This window comes from Hyla sarda, chromosome 4 (assembly GCF_029499605.1).
Source record: "Hyla sarda isolate aHylSar1 chromosome 4, aHylSar1.hap1, whole genome shotgun sequence".
Lineage (NCBI taxonomy): Eukaryota > Metazoa > Chordata > Amphibia > Anura > Hylidae > Hyla > Hyla sarda.
Window position 1 is genome coordinate 179,741,511 of NC_079192.1, and position 22,843 is coordinate 179,764,353.

Consider the following 22,843-nt stretch of genomic DNA (forward strand, 5'->3'; position numbering starts at 1 on the left):
TGCCCGGACAGCCTTCGGGAGTTGTAGTTTTGCAACAGCTAGAAGCACCCTGGTTGGGAAACACTGACTTAGACTTTGGTGTTTCCCCTCTATGAAGGTACTTTGGCGCACACAAGGACATAAATGACGTATCTACAGATGCTCTGTACTAAATGACGTATACAGATGCTCTAGAACTAATGATCACATGACTTCCTATCAGCCGTGTATCAATAGCTCAACAATTACTGTCGGCGCTTCCCCACGTGACCGGTCCCGCAGCGCTGTCAGGATGACGTGACGTCATTAGCGTGCGCCTCCGTAGCGTCAGTCCTAGGCTTTAGACGTCACTGTCCCGGTCACCTCTGTGTCCGAGTGTGTAGCCGACATGTATCGAGCGCTGAATACGTGCACACAGCGGGGGGTAAGATTCCGGGCTTTATCGTTATTAGAGGAGAGGAATGACGGAACTGTGCTGTCAGTGTGTGGGAAAGCTGTGTTATGTAATATAATATGGTGCTGTATACAGTGTGTTGTTACATAACTATTAACCAGTGAATTTCCTCTGTTTTAGTCACCCGCCCTTCGCAGGTTACTGAGCACCCTGGTCATTGCGGAGCACGACAGCCAGCAGGTGACCCCGATCACCCTGAGTGCGATATCTGCTGCAAAGAAGCTGGGAGGGGATGTGAGCTGCCTGGTGGTCGGGACCGACTGCTCTAAGGTAGGGATTACAGAGAATTGGTGTTTCCTTAAGATCTCCCCATAGATCATCACAACATGTTCAGTCATCTGTAGGCATATGCTTTATTCCGTGATCTCTAAGAGCCCGTTCACATGATGCTTATCGTCTCTATGGCAGTTATGCATCTAAATACCATCATAAGGATATGAGCCATGTCCAGTAGTGAACATGGGGAGCGTGACGGAAAACGATCACTTTGACTGCCCTAAATACTTCCTGCTCTTTGTGGCATCACGGAGAGCTGAGGAGAACGGTGTTGGAATGCTGTTCTTCTGACCTGGCAGGTCCTGTTGCCAGTGTGGGAGGCCCAAGGGCCCTGACAGGTTCCCTTTTAAGGGGATGTCTGGTAAAATATATTGTCCTATTGTCCCCAGTCTGCCCAATAAAATAACAAACATTTTAAGGCTACATTCACACTACCGTTAAGCCGTCAGGGGAACCGGGGAGAATAGCGGGAGAAAAATAACTGCATGTGCCGTCTCTTTCTCCTGCTATTCCTGTCAAAAAACAAAGGTGCCTGGAAGCCCCCATAATAGTAAATGGGACCCATTGTTGCCCATTGCTTCCCGTCACGAGAGCGGCTGTTAAAATAAATGAAAAAAAAATTAAAAAACAACTTTAACGGCCGTTCTTGACTGGGAGCAACGATTGTGTGAAAGGGGCCTTTTTCCCCTTCCTCTGCTCCCTCGTAGCTCCAGTATCAGGATGCCCGTCTCCGGCCAATCTCCACAAAGTCTTCTTCCCAGTTTTCAGCCTGGCTGGAGCTGTAGACATGACATGACATGACATCACAGCTCTGCTAAGCCAATCACTGACCACCGCAGTGTCTCACCTTGGCAAGCGATTGGCGAGCGGCACTGTCAGTTCCCTGGCTGTAGACTCTACGCTCTTCAGCCCGTGGGAAAGCAGAGTCAGTAATGGCAATATTCTATATAAAATATTCTTTATTAGCAAGTAATATACAAAAAATACATGGATGCAAAAAGATAATAATACTAAAAACTATTAAAATTGCTCTAACCAGAGCAGTCTCCTACGAAAATATGAGGGGGGGAGATATAACCACACTCAATTGGGTGTATTAGGCTGAAGACTGAGCACCCCTATACTGGAGCTACAAGGGAGCTAGGAGGAAGGTGAGTTAAAGTGTGCGGTTTATTTTTTAATTAGACAGGCTGTGAGCAAAATTAAACAATTTAAGGGACAACCCCTTTAAAGGGGTGCTCCGGTGGAAAACGTTTTTTTTTTTTTAATCAACTGGTGCCAGAAAGTTAAACAGATTTGTAAATTACTTCTATTAAAAATCTTAATCTTCCAGTACTTATTAGCTGCTGAATACTACAGAGGAAATTCTTTTATTTTTAAAACACAGTGCTCTCTGCTGACATCATGACCACAGTGCTCTCTGCTGACATCTCTGTCCATTTTAAGAACTAGCACACATATGCCATAGCACACATATGCTGCTCTGGACAGTTCCTAAAATGGACAGAGATGTCAGTAGAGAGTAGTGTGTTCCAAAAAGAAAATTTTTACCTATGTAGTATTCAGCAGCTAATAAGTACTGGAAGGATTAAGATTTTTTAATAGAAGTAATTTACAAATCTGTTTAACTTTCTGGCACCAGTTGATAAAAAATAAAAAAAAGTTTTCCACCGGTGTACCCCTTTAACCCCTTAAGGACTCAGCCAATTTGGACCTTAAGGACTAAGACAATTTTATTTTTACGTTTTCGTTTTTTCCTCCTCCCCTTCAAAAAATCATAACTCTTTTATACTTTCCTCCACAGACTAGTATGAGGGCTTGTTTTTTGCACGACCAGTTGTACGTTGTAATGCCGTCACTCACTTTACCATAACATGTATGGCGCAACCAAAAAATACTATTTGTGTGGTGAAATTAAAAAGAAAATCGCAATTTTGCTAATTTTGGAAGGTTTTGTTTACACGCTGTACAATTTACGGTAAAAATGACATGTGTTCTTTATTCTTTGGATCAATACGATTAAAATGATACCCATGATAACATACTTTTCTATTACTGTTGGGCTTAAAAAAAAAAAAAAAAAAAAAAAAAAAAAAAAAAAAACGCAAACTCTATAACTTTTTAATTTTTCCGTATAAGCGGCGGTATGAGGGCTCATTTTTTGTGTGGGGAAATTAAAAAGAAAACCGCAATTTAGCAAATTTGGAAGGTTTTCTTTTCACGCTGTACAATTTATGGTAAAAATGACATGTGTTTTTTATTCTCTGGGTCAATAAGATTAAAAAGATACCCATGATTATACACTTTTCTATTACTGTTGCGCTTAAAAAAAATTCGCAAACTTTTTAACCAAATTAGTACGTTTATGAGGGCTTATTTTTTCCGCCGTGATCTGTACTTTTTATTAATACCATATTTGCTTATACGAAACTATTATTAAATTTTTGAATAAATTTTTTTGGATTAAAATGTTATAAAAAAGCAGCTATTTTGGACATTTTTTTTTTCACGTTCACGCCATTCACCGTACGGGATAATTTACATTTTATTTTAATAGGTCAGATATTTACGCACGCGGCGATTCCAAATATGTATATAAAATAATTTTTTTACACTTTTTGGGGGTAAAAAAGGGAAAATGGGACAATTTACGTTTTTATTGGGGGAGGGGGTGTTTCACATTTTTTTTACTTTTATTTTTACACTCTTATAGTCCCCATAGGGGACTATTGAGAGCAATCATTCGATTGCTAATCCTGTTCAGTGTTATGTATAGGACATAGCACAGATCAGCATTATCGGTCATCTTCTGCTCTGGTCTGCGGGAAGGCAGATCAGAGCAGAAGACTCCCGGAAGGCAGCGGAGCCAGTTGAGGGGACCTCCGTCTGCCGTGCAGGATGATCGGATCGCCACGGCAGTGCTGCGGGCGATCCGATCATCCTGTTAAGTGACCGCGATGCGGCAGATGCTGTGATCTGTATTGATCACGGCATCTGAGGGGTTAATGGCGGACATCCGCGGGATCGCGGATGGCCGCCATTACCGGCGGGTCCCTGGCTGCGATCCACAGCCGGGACCTGCCACGCATGATGCTGGCATCGCTCCGATGCCCGCGGTTATGCTCAGGACGTAAATGTACGTCCTAGTGTGTTAAGTAGCACGTCACCAGGACGTACATTTACGTCCTGCGTCTTTAAGGGGTTAAGCACATGCATAAATGTGCTCTAGACAGAAAGTAAGGTATTGGAAAATGTATACCTTCTCCTTAGATTTCTATGCAGATATGTTTATATTTATCATTTAGAACGTGAAATGACTTTATTTTTTATTTTTTTTGTCACATAATGATGTATTTCTATTAAATTGTATTCTGGTTACATTTGCAGGTAGCGGAGCAGTTGGCAAAAGTTCAGGGAATTTCCAAACTGTATGTTGCTCAGCATGAAGCATACAAGGGTTTTCTGCCAGGTGTGACATTTTTATTTTAGTATCTGGAGGTGACACAATTGTTTCTGTCATCTATCACCCTTCCCTTATTTTATTTCTTTTATGTATGTACACTGAAAGGCTTAGTTTAAAAAACTTAAATCTCAATTTTTGTGAAATTCATCACAGCAACTCTTAATACGATGTGGTTTATGCCTCCCCTATGACCCTGTATGCCCTCTTTGTAGGCTCCTGATAAAATGGCGGGTGATGTCCTGGATATCTCCTCCCAAACATTGATCCAGGGCATCAGTGAGTTCCTGGACTGTCTTTGACACTGCTTTGTATGCATTTAAACGTAATTTCCCTGAGTTTGTTACTTGGATTCAGGTCATTGCAGGAGAATGCAGCAGGTCTATATTCTGCTTCTTTGTGCTTGGAGGAACAAGAGGAGCACTTCCTGAGCCATATAGAATGCCCTCCAGTGAGCTACGGGTGTGCATGTGTCTGGCCCAATAGGGTTTGCCTAAAGGCCTTATGTTGTCTAGTGGGACGTGTGCTCACAGCCCAGCACCATGCAGTTTAGTTGGCATTCACCAAACTCCAGAATTGGCAGGTCGATGGCACCCTATTTTTTATCACATATGAGAGTAGAGTCTGGCCAGTGGTACCCTGACTGCTGTTAGGTATTGGGCTGAAATCCTAAGTTTTTGTCAGACCTGGAGCAGTGGGCTCTGAGTTCCCCCTGGTGCAAGAAAATGCCTTGTCTTCACGATGGCACTATTAAAGGGGTATTCCAGGATTTTTTTTTAAATTTGATTATGCTACAGGGGCTGTAAAGTTGGTGTAGTTCATAATATAGTGTCTGTACCTGTCTCTTTCGGCTGGTCTCGTATTCTTATGTGATCTTTGCTCTGGATGTTCATTTTTAACAGCATATGAAATGACTCCTGTCCTAGGTATTTCCCAGGATGCAGTGTGGCCGACACTTGACATCACTAGTCAGGTGATGACAGGAAGCCTGTCTGCTTCAATGGGTGGAACAGCTGGAGGCACCCTGGTTAGAAAGCACTGAACTTTTTATTGAATCTAGCTGTTTGTTGTTCAATGGGTGGGGTGGCTGATGTGTCGGGAGGTAGGAAAGTGGAATTCTGGGATTTGTAGTAAAAAAGAAAACTTCAATAGGAAATACTGAGGTTCACAAAAAGCATGTCCATTACTGCCCGCAGATAGGTGCTAAAATCACCTTTATAGTGGATAACCCCTTTAACTGGATTCAGGTAAACGTAGAGCCAGTCAAGAAAATCTGGGACATTAGGGTTCAGTGCATTCAACACAGCAAAGTAGTAGAGTTAAAAGTTGTGATGAAATTTCAGTTTTTACCGTATATACTTGAGTATAAGCCGAGGCCCCTAATTTCACACCAAAAACCCAGGAAAAGTTATTGACTCGACTATAAGCCTAGGGCGGGAAATACATTGTCCCGCCCATGTCATCATCCAGACCCCCGTCATTAACACCCCCTCATCATCACCCTGTCATTATCACCCCCATCATCATCACCCTGTGATCATCCAGACCCACGTCATCATCACCCCCGCCATCATTCCCCCCCTTCATCATCACCGCCTGTCAATCCCTTCATCAGTGGTCTTCAACCTGCATACCTCCAGATGTTGCAAAACTACAACTCCCATCATGCCCGGACAGCCATAGGCTGTCCGGGCATGTTGGGAGTTGTAGTTTTGAAACATCTGGAGGTCCGTAGGTTGAAGACAACCGCGGCCTTCATCATCATCCAGACCCCCCTTTAGTTTTCTACTCGCCTCCCCTTGGTGGGAAGGATGGGTGAGCTGGTCCAGGCCATCTATGCTGCAGGGACCGTCCGGTGGGGAGGGTTAGTCGTTCCAGGCTGTCCATTTTCATTGGGAGGCCCTCTTCTCTGCTCAGGGCCTGACCCCGGACTAGTGACATTGCCTTGACGATGACGCACAGGGACGTTCATGCGCAGGTACGTCACTAGTCTGGGGTCGGGACCGGAGCGGAAAAGAGGGCCTCCCGGTGAAAATGGACAGCCGGGAACGACTAATCCTCCCCACCGGGCGGTCCCTGCAGCATAGATGGCCCGGACCAGCTCACCCTTCCTTCCCACCGAGGGGAGGTGAGTAGAAAACTAAAGGGGGGTCTGGATGATGACAAAGGCCGAAGTGGTCTTCAACCTGCGGACCTCCAGATGTTCAAAACTACAACTTCCAGCATGCCCGGACAGCTGATGGCTGTCCGGGCATGCTGGGAGTTGTAGTTTTGCAACATCTGGAGGTCCGTGGGTTGAAGACCACTGAGAAGGGATTGACAGGCGGAGAGTTCACTCGAGTATAAACCGAGGGGGGCGTTTTCAGCACGAAAAATTGGGCTCAAAAACTCGGCTTATACTAGAGTATATACGGTAATTAGATTTTCGCTGATATTTGGAATCCAGCTTAAATCAGTGTATATGATATACACAATTCATATCAAGATGTTTATATATTTATTCAACCCAACCTATGATTTTTATTATCAGAGGAGCTGACTCCCTTAATTTTGGAAGCCCAGAAGCAGTTCAGTTTCACTCACATCTGTGCGGGGGCATCTGCCTTTGGAAAGGTGAGTGACCTGCTTGGATTCTGAATTTAAAATGAAGATACTTAGCCTTATGAGTTTAACCACATCTCACTGTGATGTAAATATCCTTTTTGGGTAGGTGGCACACCTGAATGTACATGTCTGTTATGATGAGCTCGCAGGCACAATGATTTCATGACATCATGTCCAACATTCTGGCTTTTTTTTTTTTAACTAATAAGGCCAAGGATAGGATGCAGTGGTTTTATTATTAGTATTTTATAACCTTTCAGACACTTAGGTGTTAAACCGCAACTAGACAGCCTAAGCTTGAGCACTGTGGTAAATTTGCCCCCTCTTAGACTCTGATTCTAGTTTTTAAACCACAGTGATAAATCTGGGAGAGTTTGGAAATGTATTTTTCTTAGCTCTTTTTTTTTCCTGTGGCATTTTTCATCTTATCAGTCATGTAAGTCATGAATTTCTCTTGAAGATTGTGAAAAAAAATCTTGAAGATTGTGAAAAAAACCCCACATGCTTCTCCCAGCCTCTTCACCTGATTTCTGGGGGCTTTAGCACTGAGACTGCGACCAATAAAAACTTTTGACATGGTTCGGCGACATGTCAAAGGTTTATTTTTAATGACTGGTATACTTTAAAGGGAATCTATTATTTGTGTCACCCGCACTAACCTGGTAATCTGTGGCCCTGTTCTCCTGTTCTCCTCATTCCATTATGAGAGTAATGTTCACATGACCAAATTAGAGTAATAAAACAAATGGTGCTGTAGGACTAGTGATGGGGAGTGTGGTATAATATGGACAAAAACAATCCTGGAGGGCTTCTTTAATGGTTGGATTTGTGTAGTTTTTTATTTTGCTTCTTTGTTGCTTTGCAGAGTCTTCTGCCCAGAGTAGCAGCAAAGCTTGACGTAGCCCCCGTGTCAGATATAATAGACATTAAGTCACCTGATACATTTGTAAGGACGATCTATGCTGGTAAGAAAGCTACATATTTTATTCACTTATTAAAGTTGTGTACGTTTTGCTATATCCACACACTTTTTTTTTTTTTTTTTTTTCATTATGTAATGTAGTCAAAAAAGAAAGTTCCAGTCACCACCGATCTTTCTTTAGTTTCTTTTTATTTTGTGCGACTTTAAACTATTGCCAAACATCATCAGTCTTCTGCATTTCTGGCCCTTATCCACTTTCCACATATAAGCTCTACTCTCTCTGTCCTGAACATGTGACATCCTGGACTCCTTACTTTGACCTTATCATTCCCAGAGGGTCCAGAAACCCCCCCCCCCCCATGGAACGAGATGAGAATCCAAAAGCAGTCAGCCGCTGTAATGTTGCAAGAATTTACCCACTAAATAGGGTTGATCTGGCACTCCCAGCCCCCAGTGCACACATGGAGAAGACCCTGCTTCCACCTCTGCTGAGGATTTACGGGGCTGAACTTACCCTGCCACGATCTCTTGTAAATCCTCCCTCACTGGTAAATTTGTGGGGTTAAAGATGGACATTCATTTGCTTCAGCAGGACATTTTGGAACTTGTGGGACAGAGTTTGTTATGCAGGGAACCATGGGGGGGGGGGGCTGACTAGTTGCCCATATCAACCAATCAGATTGTTTCTTTCACTTTTAACAAGGCCTCTGAAAAATGAAAGAAGAAATCTGGTTGCTATGGGCAACTGCACCACTCTACACAGGTTTTGATAAATTTCCCCCCCATGTGTCTGATTTGGAGGACAGGGTAGAACATTTGCTTGGGGCCCTTGAAAAGGCAGCAGAACTATGGGAACAAATCTGATGACCCTGAGAAGTCTGTGCAGAAACAACACAACCTGTGGATCATTGATCTTCTGGAGAAGGTGGAAGGTCAGGATCCAGGCAACTTTGTTGAGTAATAGCTGCTTGACTTGTTCCCTAATGGAGAGTTCTCCAGGGCATTTGAGGTTGAATGGGCTTGTAGGTTTCCAAAGAGGCCCCTGCCACCCAGCGCACCCAGTGATGAAGGTTATTGGGTCCAGTGTCCATTTTCCTGGACTTCTATCCAGACCTTCAAAGGAAGTAGGTTACCTTCACTGTGGTCAAGCGGCAGTGACTGGTGGTTTTTGCTATGAGGAAGCTGAGAAGTGGGTGAGCTGTCTCTGTAGACCCACCACGTGCCTGCCTGACTGTGTCTGGGACTCTTTCTACTTTTTTTTTTTTTTTTGCTATATTGTGCTCTTAGTATCATTGTCTGTCTGAAGTATTTTAGCAAGTACAAGTATTTCATTTGAATTATTAACTGATAGCAGCATCAAGCACACTAATCTGAATATACAGGTTTAATAGTGCAGGCCATGCTGTTTAAAACAGTCTACCTGATAAAAATCAGTTGAGCCGTTCCTTTTGGAATCTGTATAATTATATATATATATAATAAACAGAGGGCACAGTCACTGAAAAGCGGACCTAATACAACAGTTCCCAGTAATGTTCAGTGGCCGTAGCTGAAAATGCAATACTGACGGGGTGCTAAGTGGTTAAAGGAGACAAGGCTAGAATCCAATACATATATATATATAATTATATTTCTCCAGCCTTTATGTAATGATTATCTTGCCGCTCTGGCTGATAATACTGCCCCCTTCATAAGTATTCCTACACTTCTGGGTGTAGCAACTATGTTGCGTGTGCGCTCTGCATGTGAACTTGGTGGTTATGGTTAATGTTTTGCACATCATGCAGACATGCTGAAGAAGAAAAAATGTTTTCTCAAGACTACCTTAAAGTGGTGTTCCAGTTTTTTTAATTTTTAAGTATCGTACCCCTGGTGCAAAGTTATCTAGTTAGTACATTTACTTTTTTTTTTTTTAACCTCTCGGGGTGGATTGTTCCCTTTTTTGGTATTTTCATGGCGTTCAATGTGTCCATGCTTTCTGCAGACTGGTGAGGTCAGATATTACTAAAAATGCTTAAATGGAAATTGTGCTTTGTGATGTAAGATTCTGCTTGGTTGCACTCTTATTTCAAGCACGATCTGCCCAGGTTATCACCGGGCACTCAATCTCTGTGTGTAGAAACTATCTGCAGAAGGGGGAGATTATGAATATTTATTAGAGGGCGTGCATCAGGGAATGTCCGGGAAGGCATACCAGTGCACCAAAGACCCTCATTTACATATTAGGTTTTAGATAATACCGTATATACTCGAGTATAAGCCGACCCGAATATAAGCCGAGGCCCCTAATTTTACCCCAAAATCCCAGGAAAAGTTATTGACTCGAGTATAAGCCAAGGGTGGGATATACATCATCCCCCCCCCCCCTCCCTGTCATCAACACCCTCATCATCGTCATCATCCCCCCTTCATCATCCCCTCCCCCCTTCATCATCCCACACCCCCTTGTCATCATCCCACACACCCCCTTCATCATCACCACATGTCATCAGCCCCCCCCCCCCCCCCTCATCATCACCGCTTGTCAATGTCTGATACAGTGGTCTTCAACCTGCGGACCTCCAGAGGTTTCAAAACTACAACTCCCAGCAAGCCCGGGCAGCCAACGGCTGTCCAGGCTTGCTGGGAGTTGTAGTTTTGAAACCTCTGGAGGTCCGCAGGTTGAAGACCACTGCGGCCTTCGACATCATCCAGCCCCCTCTCACCCTCTTTTTAGTTCGGTACTCACCTCCGCTCGGCGGGACGTTAGGGTGCGCTGGTCCGGTGCTGCAGGACTGTCCGGTGGGGAGGTCGTCCGGTGGGATAGTGGTTCCGGGCTGCCATCTTCACCGGAGGGCCTCTTCTCCGCGCTTCGGGCCCGGAATAGAGGCATTGCCTTGACCACGACGCAGAGGGACATTGGTATTGCACGTACCTCTGCGTCGTCGTCAAGGCAACGTGACTATTCCGGGGCTGGGCGGAGAAGAGGCCCCCCAGTGAAGATGGCAGCCCGGAACCACTATCCCACCGGACGACCTCCCCACCGGACAGTCCTGCAGCACCGGACCAGCGCACCCTAACGTCCCGCCGAGCGGAGGTGAGTACAGAACTAAAGAGGGTGAGAGGGGGCTGGATGATGTCGAAGGCCGCAGTGGTCTTCAACCTGCGATGGCTGCCCGGGCTTGCTGGGAGTTGTAGTTTTGAAACATCTGGAGGTCCGCAGGTTGAAGACCACTGAGGGCGGAGAGTTCACTCGAGTATAAGCCGAGGGGGGTGTTTTCAGCACGAAAAATCGTGCTGAAAAACTCGGCTTATACTCGAGTATATACGGTAGATTAGATTTTTTTTTATATTTTGGGAACAAAGCAAAGACCATTGTATTCAGTCGCCCACACCATCTGGTAGTACCAGCAATTTGGTGTCTGGCATCGCTGGTCAGGTGCTCTATAGTCTTCTCCTTTTCCCTTGTTTCGTGGGTGGGGGCAGGGCTGCTCCCTAATCGGGAATGCCATCTACCTTACTTCATAGAACTGAGGCATCTTTGTTATGTGTTGTTGGGGGTGGGGGTTAAGAAAGGGCAAGAAATGACTTGCGTTGGATAAATTGGCTGGGCTAGTGTAAATGGTGACTAACACAAATGGTCTTATACTGATGTTATGTTAGAGATACCTCTATAGTATAACACTTTGCTAAATCTCATTACTAATTCTCTAGAACAGACCTTCTGGGATTACTTCTTAGGGATTTCTCTCAGGATAGAAGGTTAAGGACTTTAATCTTTCTAGGGAATCATTTATAGATTCCTGTAGTTTTCTCATGCTTTTCACCAGCCACGGTGTAAAGAACTGACAGTGTTTTCCTTTAGGGTGTATTCATACATACAATATCCTGCGTACCTGCATATATTTGATGCGCAGGGTTGGAAGCTGCAGATTTTATGCTGCAAAGTTCATTGTAAACTAAATGACTAAACACAGATTCAAATCTGCAGCTTCAAATCTTGTTCATCAAATATGTGCAGAATACTGTACGTGTGAACAAATAATACACCGGGTTATAGTGCGGGTGAACAGGAGACCGATGCGGGTCCCTGACTCGTATACCTGCAGTCCGGTCCTTCTGAAGATCCTCTTCTGTCTTTGAAGAATTGCGCACTGGAGGGGGGCCTGCCGGCTTGATTTGAATATTCATGGGCACTGGTTACCAGAGCGCCTGTGCCTACTGAGCGCTCACATGACCAGCGCCATGAATATTCAAATCCAATCGACGGACCCGCCTCCAGCGTGCAATTCCCCAAAGACAGAAGAGGATCTTCAGAGGGACCAGGTGCTGGACTGCAGGTACGTACATGAGTCAGGGACCCACATTGGTTTCCTGTTCACCCGCACTGTAACCCAGTGTATTGGGTGTAGTGTGGGTGAACTGGTGACCGTTTTCCTTTTAACTACCTAATGACCACAATACGTCTTTTGTCAGTGGGGCAGAAGTACAGCAGGGCTCCTGCACTAACTGCGGGGAGCATAGAAACCTGGGATCCTTGTAGTTTAACTCTTTAGATGCTCCCTCATTGGCACCCGTGTGTCACAATCGCTACTACTCGGCTGAATTTCCATGACTATTGAAGGCCCAAGGTATGCCATGTCTGTGCGGCTCCTCAGTTGTGCAGGAACTATGCGGTAGGGCTGGATATTTCACCTTTTAGTATTATGTTGACAGGATAATAATATATTATATAGGCAATCAGGACATTTAATGTCAAAGTCCCCTTGTGGAACTAATAAAATGTGAGTGTTACTAAATATAATTTTATTATATTAAAAATAATCCCCCCTGCAACCCCACCCCCCCCCCAAAAAAAAAATACATTTTATTTTATATTTTCTCCTTATACACATTTTGGTATTGCCACATCCATAATGACCTAAACTATAAAATGATCTCATTATTTATCGCACATGGTGCATACTGTAAAAATATAAAAAATCTATGCCAGAATTGCTGTATTTTGGTAATTTGGTACAAATTGTCCCGCTAAGTACAAGCCCTCATATGGGTATGTCGACAGAAAAATAAGTTATTTCTCTTGGAAGAAATTTGCTTGGTCAATAAAGGGTTAATGTTAATAATATCTGTTGTCGCAGATAAAAACTGTATAATATAAGGTGGCATTTTCTATTAGCCTTTTTTATTTTCTATTAGGCTGTCCGGGCAGGTGGGATTTGTAGTTTTGCAACAGCTGGAGGCGCCCTGGTTGGGAAACACTGGCTTATTATATAAGGGAAGCGGTTTACTACTCCTGCGTTGTTGTGGTCAGTCCTTTTATGCTTAGATAAAGAAATGGTTATTGAATTCACCCTATCTGTACATCCCCATCACCAAGTGAGATCAAGTGCTGGCTCCCCACATGTCCTGTTAAATATTAATCCATCCTGCTGTTCGGAGAGCTCGTCACAACAACATACAATCCGTGTCCTTGGGATGAGAAATCTCAGTGGGAGGACACAACATAGTATCCAGCTCCACCAACACGGTCCCTGGTGTAAAGCTCTGCCTGCTGGTGCAGCTGTCACACAAATGGCAACAGTCTTTCTCGTTCCATAGTGGGAGAGAATGTAAACTATTGAAATGTAGGTACAAGTTCTCATTCACTTCTATATTGTTACATTTTCTGATATGGGAAGTGTGTGTTCTGTGGGTCTAAGACAGAAACATGGCAGCTGGCTTACTAGTCCCTAAAGGACCAAAATACTTAAAACCCTGAAGCTTACCCTTGACGGCTTCCTAAATGGCTCCTATTCTTCAGGGAATGAGCAGATGCAGTTGTACAGCTTGTGCAATGAACATGGATCTTGTACAATTTAGTTGCTTCTGCATTTGGTAAAGATGCCACCAGTCCTTTTAGTAAGCTGGCACTCTAACCATAATGCCCACCACCAGATGTTGTGCAGTGGCAGCTTCCTCTCCTGGCAGCTGTTACTTTGGATATTTGGCTTGTATACAACTTGCCATGTGTCCATCATGGCTGCTAGGTGGATAGAGAGGACGCTCCTTGCAATATCTATGGGGATGTTTTCTCTCTTATCCATTGATTTTCATTGGAGAGATACTACATGAAAGTAGGGATGTTCTGTTATTATTAGTCTGTAGTTAATATGTAAATGGCACAGCCTTTTCTCTTAGCTGGTATTGTAAACTGAACCTAAATGTGTCTACCCTCATGTTTTGCAGGAAATGCCCTGTGCACTGTAAAGTGTGATGAAACCGTGAAGGTCCTGTCTTTCAGAGGGACGTCTTTTGAAGGGGCTTCGAGCTCAGGAGGCAATGCAAGTGTGGATAATAGTAAGTAGATTGGAACCACTATGCGTTCCATAATGTCAATTCTTTCATTAGAAAACCATAAACTTTAGTTAAAGGGTATTGCTATGTTAATATGTAGCATATTACTAGGATTAAACTAAATAGGACTCAAGTTTATAACACAAACCCTGTTAATCTGTGAAGGAACAGGCACAAGGCTTCTAGATGGAAAGACAGAGATGGGGCACTCTGCAGTGCCGCCGCAGAGTGCTGAAGATTAAAACTGGGGGTCTATGAATGAATACTAGGCCTACCATGTTAAAGGGGTACACCGGAGGGGGAAAAAATTAAAATCAATTGGTGCCAAAAAATGTATACAGATTTGTAAATTATGTCTATTGAAAATTATTAAGCCTTTTAGTACTTATCAGTTGCTGTATTGTACAGAGGAAGTTGTGTAGTTATTTCCAGTCTTACCACATTGCTCTCTGCATACACCTTTTGTCCAAATCGGGAACTGTCCAGAGCAGGAGAGGTTTGCTATGGGGCTCCTACTATGGACAGTTCCTGACATGGACAGAGGTGTCAGCAGAGAGCAATGTGGTAAGACTGGAAAGAACTACACAACTTCTTCTGTAGTATACAGCAGCTGATAAGTTTTCCCTCCGGAGTACCAGTTTAAGAATCTAAGTACCCTCTATGAAAAAAAGTATTCTCCTTAAATAGTCGCTGCCAAGATGATGGATGCTAGAATATGTAGGATTTCTTTTTCTCCTCTCCCCCTACTCTTCCTATTTTCCATTTGCTTGCATTTTCTCTGTTCTTCCCTTTTTGTTTCTGTCCTTCCCCCCTACATCTCAACCAAGGTATCGCCCAGGAATGTTTTCTCTTTTACAATCTGTTTAGGAGGGATTGATCTGTTACTCATAATACACTGCTCAAAAAAATAAAGGAAACACTTAAACAACACAATGTAACTCCAAGTCCATCACACTTCTGTGAAATCGCACTGTCCACTCAGGAAGCAACACTGACAATCAGTTTCACATGCTGTTGTGAAAATGGAACAGACAAGGGGTTGAAATTATAGGCAATTAACAAGACACCCCCAATAAAGTAGTGGTTCTGCAGGTTGGGATCACAGACCACTTCTCAGTTCCTATGCTTCCTGGCTGATGTTTTGGTCACTTTTGAATTCTGGTGGTGCTTTCACTCTAGTGGTAGCATGAGACGTAGTCTACAACCCACACAAGTGGCTTAAGTAGTGCAGCTCATCCAGGATGGCACATCAGTGCGAGCTGGGGCAAGAAGGTTTGCTGTGTCCGTCAGCGTAGTGTCCAGAGCATGGAGGCGCTAACAGGAGACAGGCCAGTACATCAGGAGACATGGAGGAGGCCGTAGGAGGGCAGCAACCCAGCAGTAGGACCGCTACCTCTGCCTTTGTGAAAGGAGAAGTACGAGGAGCACTGCCAGAGCCCTGCAAAATGACCTCCAGCAGGCCACAAATGTGCATGTGTCCACTCAAACGGTCAGAAACAGACTCCATGAGGGTGGTATGAGGGCCCGACGTCCACAGGTGGGGTTTTTGCTTACAGCCCAACACCGTGCAGGACGTTTGGCATTTGCCAGAGAACACCAAGATTGGCAAATTCACCACTGGCGCCCTGTGCTCTTCACAGATGAAAGCAGGTTCACACTGAGCACATGTGAAAGAGTCTGGAGACGCTGTGGAGAAAGTTCTGCTGCCTGCAATATCCTCCAGCATGACCGGTTTGGCAGTGGGTCAGTAATGGTGTGGGGTGGCATTTCTTTGGGGGGCCTCACAGCCCTCCATGTGCTTGCCAGAGGTAGCCTGACTGCCATTAGGTACCGAGATGAGATGTGAGACAATATGCTGGTGCGGTTGGCCCAGAGTTCCTCCTTATGCATACCTCATGTGGCTGGAGTGTGTCAGCAGTTCCTGCAAGAGGAAGGCGTTGATGCAATGGACTGGCCTGCCTGTTCCCCAGACCTGAATCCGATTGAGCACATCTGAGACATCATGTCTCACTCCATCCACCAACACCGTGTTGCACCACAGACTGTCCAGGAGTTGGCGGATGCTTTAGTCCTTGTCTGGGAGGACATCCCTCAGGAGACCATCCGCCACCTCATCAGGAGCATGCCCAGGCATTGTAGGGAGGTTATATGGGCACGTGGAGGCCACACACACACTACTGAGCCTCATTTTGACTTGTTTTAAGGACATTACATCAATGTTGTATCAGCCTGTTGTGTGGTTTTCCACTTTGATTTTGAGTGTGACTCCATATCCAGACCTCCATGGGTTCATAAATTTGATTTCCATTGATAATTTTTGTGTGATTTTGTTGTCAGCACATTCAACTATGTAAAAACGAAAGTATTTCGTACAATAAGTTAATTCATACAGATCTGGATGTGTTATCTTAGTGTTCCCTTTATTTTTTTGAGCAGTGTAGTATCTCTAGGTTTTTAGAATTTCGGTCAATTTATTAAGTTTTTCCATTTGCTTTTTGAAACATGGCAAATCTTTGCTATATTGTTCACATTGGCCTCAAAAGTTTAAAGGGGTACTCCGGTGGAAAACCTTTTTTTAATCAACTGGTGACAGAAAGTTAAACAGGTTTGTAAATTTCTACTATTAAAAAAACCTTAATCCTTCCAGTACTTCTTAGCTGCTGAATACTACAGAGGAAATTCTTTTCTTTTTGGAACAGAGAGCTCTCTGCTGACATCATGACCACAGTGCTCTCTGCTGACACCTCTGTCCATTTTAAGAACTGTCCACAGTAGGAGAAAATCCCCATAGAAAACATATGCTGCTCTGGACAGTTCCTAAAATGGACAGAGATGTCAGCAGAGAGCACTGTGTTCCAAAATGAAAAGAATTTCCTCTGTACTATTCAGCAGCTAATAAGTACTGGATGGATTAAGATTTTTTAATAGAAGTAATTTACCAATGTTTAACTTTCTGGCACCAGCTGACTTATAAAAAAGTTTTCCACCGGAGTACCCCTTTAAACTTTTGAAGCCAATGCGAACAACTTAAGGACCAAGGGCGTACAGGTACACCTTTGCTCCCTGGTACTTAAGGACCAAGGGCGTACCTGTACGCCCGTGGGAATTTCAGTCCCCGGGTGACTGCTGATTTCTACCAGCAGGCACCCCGCGCAAATGCCCAGGGGGGGTCATCAGACCCCCCCCCATGTAGGCGATCGGCGCAAATCGCTGGTGAATTCACACCAGCGATTTGTGCAGATTCCCGGTCACGCGGGTCTATGGTGACCTGGAATATAAGGGGGATCGTGGTTGTCAAAGACACCTATGATCCCCCTGAAGGGATAGGAGTGAGGTGCCAGGGGTCCCACCCCTCCTATCCCTGCTATTGGTCGCCAGAAGTGACGGCCAATAGCAGATCGGGGGCGGGGGGGGGGTTAACGTTCGGTTTCCCCGAACTGCCCACCCACAATAGGCGGGGCAGAACGTGGAAACAGAAGGGGACCGGCAGCAGAAGATCCACTTATCCATCCAGAGGCAGTGGGCGACTGTTATCGGCAGGCGGCGATGTTGTGCGGCTGGCTCACTGGATCCTACGGAAGCCGATGAGTTGCCTAGCAACATCTGGAGGGCAACAGTCTGAGACCACTATACAGTGGTCACTAAACTTTAGCCCTCTAGATATTGCAAAACTACAACTCCCAGCATACCCAGACAGCTGTTTGCTGTGTGGGCATGCTGGGATTTGCAGTTTTGCAACATCTGGAGGGCCGCAGTTTGGAGATCACTGTGCAGAACTGCAAATCTCAGAATGCCCAAACAGCAAACAGCTGTCTCGGCATGCTGGGCGTTGTAGTTGCGTACCTCCAGCTGTTGCATAACTACATCTCCCAGCATGCCCTTCGGTTATCAGTACATGCTGGGAGTTGTAGTTTTGCAACAGCTTTAGGCACACTGGTTGGAAAATACTGACTTAGGTAACAGAACCTAACTGAAGGTTTTCCAACCAGTGTGCCTCCAGCTGTTGCAAAAGTACAACTCCCAGCATGCACTGTCTGTCAGTACATGCTGGGAGTTGTAGTTTTGAAACAGCTGGAGGCTTGCCCCCCCCATGTGAATGTACAGGGTGCATTTACACGGACAGGTTTACAGTGAGTCTCCTGCTTCGAGGATGAGCTGCGGCGAAAATGAAAAATGTATTGTGCGGCAGTGTTTCCAAAACTGAGCCTCCAGCTGTTGTAAAACAACAACTCCCAGCATTTCCGGACAGCCACTGACTGTCCAGGCATGCTGGGAGTTTAGCAACAGCTGGAGGCACCCTGTTTGGAAATCACTGGTGTAGAATACCCCTATGTCCACCCCTATGCAATCCCTAATTTTGTCCTCAAATGCGCATGGCGCTCTCTCACTTCAGAGCCCTGTCATGTTTCAAGGAAACAGTTTAGGGTCACATATGGGGTACCTCCGTACTCGGGAGAAATTGCACTACAAATTTTGGGGGACTTTTTCTCCTTTTACCCCTTGTAAAAATTCAAAAACTGGGTCTACAAGAACATGCTAGTGTAAAAAATGAAGATTGTGAATTTTCTCCTTCATTTTGCTTCTATTCCTGTGAAACACCTAAAGGGTTAATAAACTTACTGAATGTCATTTTGAATACTTTGAGGGGTGCAGTATTTATAATGGGGTCATTTATGGGCTATTTCTAGTATGAAGACCCCTCAAATCCACTGCACATCTGAACTGGTCCCTGAAAAATTCTGATTTTGAAAAATTAATTGGAAAATTGCTGCTGAACTTTGAAGCCCTCTGATGTCTTCCAAAAGTAAAAACTTGTCAACTTGATGATGCAAACATAAAGAAGACATATTGTATATGTGAATCAATATATAATTTATTTGGGATGTCTGTTTTCCTTACAAGCAGAGAGCTTCAAAGTTCGAAAAATGCTAAATATTCAATTTTTTTCATCAAATTTTGGAATTTTTCACCAAGAAATGATACAAGTATCGACAAAATTTTACCACTAATATAAAGTATAATATGTCACAAAAAAAAACAATCTCGGAATCAGAATGAATGGTAAAAGCATTCCAGAGTTATTAATGTTTAAAGTGACAGTGGTCAGATGTGCAAAAAATGCTCTGGTCCTACAGTGAAAATTGGCCTGGTCCTTAAAGGGGTACTCTGCCCCTAGACATCTTATCCCTTATCCAAAGGATAGGGGATAAGATGTCAGATCGCCAGGGTCCCGCTGCTGGGGACCCCGGGGATCGCTGCTGCGGCACCCCGCTATCATTACTGCACAGAGCGAGTTCGCTCTGCACGTAATGACGGGCAATACAGGGGCCGGAGCATCGTTACGTCATGGCTTTGCCCCTCGTGACGTCACGGCCCGCCCCCGTCAATACAAGTCTATGGGAGGGGGCGTGGCAGTCGTCACGCCCCCTGCCATAGACTTGCATTAAGGGGACGGGCCGTGATGTCATGAGGGGCGGATCCATGACGTCACGTTGCTCCGGCCCCTGTATCGCCCGTCATTACGTGCAGAGCGAACTCGCTCTGTGCAGTAATGATAGCGGGGTGCTGCAGCGGCGATCCCCGGGGTCCCCAGCAGCGGGACCGCGGCGATCTAACCCCTTATCCCCTATCCTTTGGATAGGGGATAAGATGCAGGGGTGGAGTACCCCTTTAAGGGCTTAACAAAAACCCAAAAACTAAAATGGGAAATAGTTGTGTTAAATCATATAAAGAAATAAAATATAACACATTATTTTGGTCACCTTAACTCGCCCAAAAAATGTTATAAAAAGTGGTCAAAAAGTCAAATATACTCCAATATTAGATCAGTAAAAACTACAAGCCCTCTTTACAGGTTCATTAATGGAAATGTGTTTTGCAAAGGCCAAGTCAGAGCCTTGGGCTCATAACCCTATTGAGATGCTGCTGCATGACCTGAAGAGGGCTGTGCATAAAAGGCATTGCAGAAGTATTGCTTAAAACACACTTAGGGTGTGTTCCCACCTGGCGCATACGCAGTGTATTCATGCTGCGCAAAATTTAAGGCAACAGCGGGAAATACGCTGCGTATTCCTTGCTCACTATACACACAGGGCTTTCCGGCGGCAGCCCTATGTGTGCAGTGAGTTTTGGAGGCGGAGCCGCGCATCACGTCACGCCGGCACACGGCCCCGCCTCCAAAACTCACTACACGCATAGGGCTGCCACCGGGGAATAAGGGGACTAATAAAATGTAAAAAAAAAAAGAAAAAGTTTAGTGAAAGTAAAAAAAAAAAAAAAAAACACATTAACCCCCTTTCTTATTAAAAGTTTAAAATAGAGATGAGCAAACTTACAGTAAATTCGATTCGTCACAAACTTCTCGGCTCGGCAGTTGATGACTTTTCCTGCATAAATTAGTTCAGCTTTCCGGTGCTCCGGTGGGCTGGAAAAGGTGGATACAGTCCTAGGAGACTCTTTCCTAGGAATGTATCCACCTTTTCCAGCCCACCGGAGCACCTGAAGGCTGAACTAATTTACGCAGGAAAAGTCATAAACTGCCGAGTCTAGAAGTTCGTGACGAATCGAATTTACTGTAAGTTCGCTCATCTCTAGTTTAAAACCCCCCCTTTTCCAAAATTCCATATAAAAAATATAAAGACATAATAAAAATAAACATATGTGGTATCGCCACGTGCGTAAATGTCCGAACTATAGAAATATATTGTAAATTAAACCGCATGGTCAATGGCGTATGCGCAAAAAAATCAAAGTCCAAAATAGGCTATTTTCGTTCACTTTTTATACCATAAAAAATGAATAAAAAGCAAAAAAAAAGTCCAATAAAAAAAAAAGGTACCGATAAAAACTTCAGGTCACAGCACAAAAAAATGAGCCCTCATACCGCCCCGAACACAGAAAAATAAAGTTATAGGGGTCAGAAGAGGACAATTTTAAATGTATAAATTTTCGTGCATGTAGTTAAGTATGACAAAATCAAACCTTTTATAAGTAGGGTATCATTTTAACCCCTTAAGGACCAAGGACGTACCGATACGTCCTTGGTCCTGCTCTCCTGATATAACGCGGGGTTACACAGTGAGAAACCAGTGATCAATGATGATCAGTGTGTGCAGTGTTATAGGTCCCTATGGGAGCTGTAACACTGCAAAAAAAAAGTGGAAAAAAAAAGTGAATAAAGATCATTTAATTTATTAAAAGTTTGAATCACCCCCCTTTTCCAATAAAAAAAACTGTGTAAATAAAAATAAAAATAAACATATATGGTATCACCGCGTGCGGAAATGTCCGAATTATAAAAATATATCATTAATTAAACCGCTCGGTCAATGGCGTGCGCGCCAAAAAATTCCAAAGTCCAAAATTGTGCATTTTTGGTCACTTTTTATATCATTTAAAAATGATCAATAAGTCCTATCAATGGAAAAATGGTACCATTAAAAACTTCAGATCACGGCACAAAAATGAGCCCTCATTCCGCCCCATACACGGAAAAATAAAAAAGTTATAGGGGTCAGAAGATGACAATTTTAAACGTATTAATTTTCTTGCATGTAGTTATGATTTTTTCCAGAAGTCCGACAAAATCAAACCTATATAAGTAGGGTATCATTTTAATCGTATGGACCTACAGAATAAAGATAAGGTGTCATTTTTACCGAAAAATGTACTACGTAGAAACGGAAGCCCCCAAAAGTTACAAAACGGCGTTTTTTTTTTCAATTTTGTCGCACAATGATTTTTTTTTTCCGTTTCACCATAGATTGTTGGGCAAAATGACTGACGTCATTACAAAGTAGAATTGGTGGCGCAAAAAATAAGCCATCATATGGATTTTTAGGTGCAAAATTGAAAGAGTTATGATTTTTTAAAGGCAAGGAGCAAAAAACGAAAATGCAAAAACGGAAAACCCCCCGGTCCTTAAGGGGTTAATCATATGGACCTACCAAATAATAATAACGTGTAATTTTTACCGAAAAATTTTATGCGTAGAAACGTAAGCCCCCAAAAGTTAAAAAATTTAGTTTTCTTCAATTTTGTCGCACAATGATTTTTTTCCTGTTTCACCGTAGATTTTTGGGTAAAATGACTGATGTCGTTACAAAGTAGAATTGGTGGTGCAAAAAATAAGCCATCATGGATTTTTTTTGGTGCAAAATTGAAAGGGTTATGATTTTTTAAATGTAAGGAGGAAAAAATGAAAGTGCAAAAACAGAACGCTTGGTCCTTAAGGGGTTAAAGCGTACCTGTCTCGTCATAGGGAAATAATGCTTCTATATGTTACTCACTGTGTCATGCAACATGTTTTTACATGTGTTTTTTTTGTGGTGTCTAGCTTCTGTATTTGGGTAACAAAATCCCTCTGTTCTGCTACTTACTCATTGTGACATCCAGTGTTCAGTAGGGATGTGTCCGAGCCAAGCACTGAGCCCGCCCTCCCTCACCATGCATTCACTCCCTCCCTGAGTCTGCTGTACAGTGCTGGGTCTCTTCATGCAATCACTGCAGGCTGCTCTGAAACCCACTCCTCTCTGATTCAGACAGGAGTCTGAAAGACAGGACAGGAGTAAGTTATTTCCCTCCTTCCTCTGAAAGAAACATGTCAGTAGGTGGTGGGAAGAGCATGTACACAGAGGACCAGTGTTCAGGGTGGTTGGGGTAACATTTTCAATGAGTTGTATCACAGTGTACAGAGGGAGGAGAGCAAATATATATAAGCATGAGCAGGGGATAGGTCATTGTATAATTTATGCAATTTTCCAGCATATGCTGTGTAATTTCAAGATCTTTGCTTGCAGTCATATGTTTGAGTCTTTATTGTTTACTACCATTG

At 43.8% G+C, this 22,843-nt stretch overlaps 1 protein-coding gene across 1 annotated transcript in view; it reads left to right on the forward strand.

Moving 5' to 3' along the window:
- Nucleotides 1-246: 246 nt before the first annotated feature.
- The window catches only part of ETFA (electron transfer flavoprotein subunit alpha), a 47,057-nt gene continuing 24,460 nt past the window's right edge, over nucleotides 247-22,843 (forward strand). Inside the window, exons 1-6 of the mRNA XM_056572946.1 lie at nucleotides 247-403; nucleotides 554-703; nucleotides 4,097-4,178; nucleotides 6,700-6,782; nucleotides 7,639-7,738; nucleotides 13,903-14,013. Of these exons, the coding sequence (XP_056428921.1) occupies nucleotides 368-403; nucleotides 554-703; nucleotides 4,097-4,178; nucleotides 6,700-6,782; nucleotides 7,639-7,738; nucleotides 13,903-14,013 (562 nt within the window). The 5' untranslated portion in view covers nucleotides 247-367. The remainder of the gene's footprint in view (nucleotides 404-553; nucleotides 704-4,096; nucleotides 4,179-6,699; nucleotides 6,783-7,638; nucleotides 7,739-13,902; nucleotides 14,014-22,843) is intronic.